A 3,469-nucleotide genomic window follows, 5' to 3' on the forward strand; every position below is an offset into this window, starting at 1 on the left:
TAAAAAAAACTATTGTAAAACCTAGAAAGGTAGAGTGGAAAACCGCTTCCACTGAGTTCTTAATCACATAGACTAATTACAAACATTCTGAGATATTTAAACGTGTTAAGACACAAATCATCGATCAAATATTAAAATCTCAAGTATCTATTGGATTAAAATAAATTTTCATCATAAGATTAGAGGAAGTCCGACCTAAAAAAATCCAAAATAACAAAATAGAGAAAAATCAAAATTGAAGTTGCGTGAAGAAAAATGGAATGATACGGAAGAAATTGTGAACTTTTTTCTACTTTATTTTTTTGAATATAGAGTTGAACATGAACTAAATTGGAGAACACATAGCTCCCGAGGGAATATAATCCTAAACGTAGATATTAGCTATGAATTTATTCTATCACTATTATAGCAGAAACCCTAGCATAATTTTCTGCCATTTTCCCCTCTTTTCTTAGTATAATTAAACTCTAATTCCTCCCCCCGAGTATCCTTTGTATAAACGTTACATGGCAGAAAATAAAAGAAAAAAAATAATTAAAAAAAAAAAAAAAAAAAATCTAATCGCCTTCTCGGTCTGCAGATTGTAATAGACCAGATCCGAGTCGATTTCTGCTTCCTCTTACATGCAATTTGCCATTAGAAGTGACCCCAAGAAGACGAAAGAGAAGTAGCTCGTGACCGGGATCGCGGAGCTTGCTGTGTCCGATGGTTCTGATCCGTAACCGCTGGCGTCCGTCGGTGCTGTATCGGTCGGCGGCGCATCGGTAGGCATTGTGTCGGTTGGTGTTGGTGTTGTGATGGTTGGGGTTGCTGGCGGCATCGGAGTTGGATTCGTTGGTGGATTGATTGGTGTTGTTGTGCTGCGTTCGCATAAACATGTAAGATCAGACTGTTTTCCTGTTATTTGAATTCGGATTTATACGAAGGAAGTACTTTGTAATTTACCTTGGTGTTGATCTTGATGCTGCGTAGTGACAATTTCCATTGCCTGCAATTGTTAAGAAAATAGATGTTCACATTTCAAGTTGAGGAATGGATATCTAATTTATTAGGATGCTATGATGTTCGTAGAAAGGAAACAAATTGGAAGTGGATTGTGTGTAATTTTTTGTTTATTTATTGTTTAGGAAACAGAATTTCCATTATGTTTTCAAAATGAAATGAAAGAGTAAGCATCAATCATGACCGAATGCCTAGTGCTGTATTGTTTCTCTTTCTCTTTTCAGTATTGGAGATGGATTATTTGCCTATGTTTTTGTTATGATTCTGAATTTAAATAATCTTGAAGTGATGATCATTCTTACTGGGGTCTGTGCTGGTGAGCTGCGCCGTTCCTCCAAACACGCAGCTTGTGGGTGCCGGATTCTTCTGGTAGTAGTCGTTGAAGGCATAAGAAGCATGGTCTCGCATGGTGTTGGGCTCAAAGCAACTACCTCCTGATTGGATCGCCGAGCAATCCGCACCTCCATAGCCACAAGCATAGTCAAGAGCTACCTGCAAAGCGGTTGGAGAAGCATTTGGGCTTGCAATGCACCAACTTCCGCCGCCTGTGGTTGTTGGGGTGGTTGGGGTTATGATCGGTCCGGTAGGGATTGTTTGTGCTGGCGGTGACGGTGGATTAACAATCGGGGTCTGGGTCGGAGTTGTGCCACCTGGGGTGGTTGGATTCACAATGGGGATTGTGTCCAGTTGATTGCTAGATGTTGAAGTTGAAAAGTAGGGTATTTGTTCTTCTTGATTTTGCAGAACAGAGTCTTCTTGGTTTGCTTCAAAGAACGGTCTCTGTGCAATACTTGAACCTGAAGGCACAAAAAGCAAAGGTCAGTTCCTTCATGTGAAAAGGTGATACCTCTTCACATTGTGATTATAATACAGTGAACAGCTTATGTTTGGTTTTCATTCTGATAGAACAACCAATAGAAGAAATGTAGAAAGAAAAGCCAGACACTAGCAGTAATAACAGGTACATGATGCATTTATTATTAGAAGATTAACTTAATATCATTGAATGCTGATTTACCTAGACTGAGGAAGACCAAGAATGAAAGTAATGCAAAATGGAGGTGAATGCAGGTACCCATCTTTACAAATTACTTCCAATGTTTGGTTCTGGATCTTCAAAGATTTTTGAACAATGATAGAGAACCAAAGATTTGTAGAAATCAGATGTCAAATGTGTTTGTGTAAAGAAGAATTACCCTTTTTGGCGGCAAGCAATATATACAGGTAGCTGGACGACAGAATCTAAGCTTTCTTGGATCATCAAGAGTCAGAAAGAAGGGGAGGAGAATATGAGGAAACTTGAGAGAGGAGGCATTGTATATTTGAATAGTTGGGAACTGCAAGCAAGGGAAGTTTTAAAAAATGGAAAAAGGTATATGGAGAAGGAAAGGCAAAATATATCTGCTATGAACTCAAATCTGATAGGTGTTGGAATGCGGTATAAGGGCAAGCACTGATTCTGCAGTTTTCGTGTGGTGGCATTTCCCCTCTTCTTTAGAGCTTCTCTTTTTACTGTTTTTATGGTACTGAACCAGAAAGTTAAAGGTGCGTTAGGTTATGGGTTATAGATTTTGTATGCACAAGTTGCATCTTCTAGTTTGTGATCAAGAATATTGTCCCCTGGAGAATCTGTTTAGTCCCAAAGCTCACTGCTCTGCTACTTAGCAAGCAAAACAGGAATCAAATCATTCTCTCACTGCATCCATTTTCTGTAGAAGCATTTGATTCCTTCTTTCAGAAACAAGCCCACTAATCCACTCAACTGGCATATACTTATTAAATTACACCAATAGTCTAATTCAACAGAACTAACCATACTCGGCAGACTGTGTCACTGTCTGATTCTATAACATGCAACATTTGGGTATCAAGAAAACTCATAAGATATTAAATCGTAGGTAGATGGCTACCATGGATAAAACCTATGACCTCTTATCCCTTTATCAAAGGAATGTTCACTTATTTATCAAAACACTAGGCCAATCCAGATGGTTATACTATTTGCCATATTTGGGGTCTTTTCAATTTTAATTTTATTAATATAAAGATCTATTATGTAGCTCATGTAGCTCTTCTGTAGCTGTTCAGAACATTTTTTTTTTAGTTCAACCATGGTGTGAGTGAGAGATTAGAGCTATTGACTTTTTTAATGGTAATTTGTGTATGTCTATTGAGTCATGCTCTTGACATAGTTATTCATACCTTAAATCTTATTTTTTTGTTGAATAATGATGTTGAAGAACCTTTTACTTTTTCAATATTGAATCAAGAAGTATGGAAATTTGATATTGTAATCATTTTCTATAGAAAAACTAAACTTTGTGGGCTATTTAATGAAGTAACTAGAATTTAATAAACTAACATGGTACGTACATTAAAACCAAATTATTAGGTTATCTTCTAGATTCATATTTTAAGTTGAAGTAGTCATAAAAAAAAAGGTCATGAGTTTAATGAAGAATTTTTT

The 3,469-nt window shown here is 36.9% G+C and overlaps 1 protein-coding gene and 1 long non-coding RNA gene across 2 annotated transcripts; one reads left to right on the forward strand and one right to left on the reverse strand.

The window, feature by feature from the left end:
- Window positions 1-273: 273 nt before the first annotated feature.
- On the reverse strand, window positions 274-2,162 carry LOC120074026 (PLASMODESMATA CALLOSE-BINDING PROTEIN 3-like). Its single transcript, XM_039027000.1, has 4 exons — window positions 2,021-2,162; window positions 1,305-1,799; window positions 946-988; window positions 274-860 (listed from the first exon to the last, which is right to left on the reverse strand). The coding sequence occupies exons 1-4, from the start codon at window positions 2,079-2,081 to the stop codon at window positions 620-622; spliced, it is 840 nt and encodes a 279-aa protein (XP_038882928.1). The 5' UTR covers window positions 2,082-2,162; the 3' UTR covers window positions 274-619.
- On the forward strand, window positions 1,799-2,746 carry LOC120074028. Its single transcript, XR_005480870.1, has 2 exons — window positions 1,799-1,963; window positions 2,074-2,746. It is a non-coding gene; the product is annotated as an uncharacterized LOC120074028 (long non-coding RNA).
- Window positions 2,747-3,469: the final 723 nt, after the last annotated feature.

The sequence above is a fragment of the Benincasa hispida genome, chromosome 3 (genome assembly GCF_009727055.1).
Source record: "Benincasa hispida cultivar B227 chromosome 3, ASM972705v1, whole genome shotgun sequence".
Classification (NCBI taxonomy): Eukaryota; Viridiplantae; Streptophyta; class Magnoliopsida; order Cucurbitales; family Cucurbitaceae; genus Benincasa; species Benincasa hispida.

Bases quoted from the DNA above. Each gene is read 5' to 3' on its own strand.
- LOC120074026 (XM_039027000.1), bottom strand. From the start codon at position 2,081: ATGGGTACCTGCATTCACCTCCATTTTGCATTACTTTCATTCTTGGTC. The intron at 1,800-2,020 runs GTAAATCAGCAT...TTGTGCCTTCAG, and splicing joins CTTGGTCTTCCTCAGTCTAG to GTTCAAGTATTGCACAGAGA. The intron at 989-1,304 runs GTAAGAATGATC...TAACAATTGCAG, and splicing joins GCTCACCAGCACAGACCCCA to GCAATGGAAATTGTCACTAC.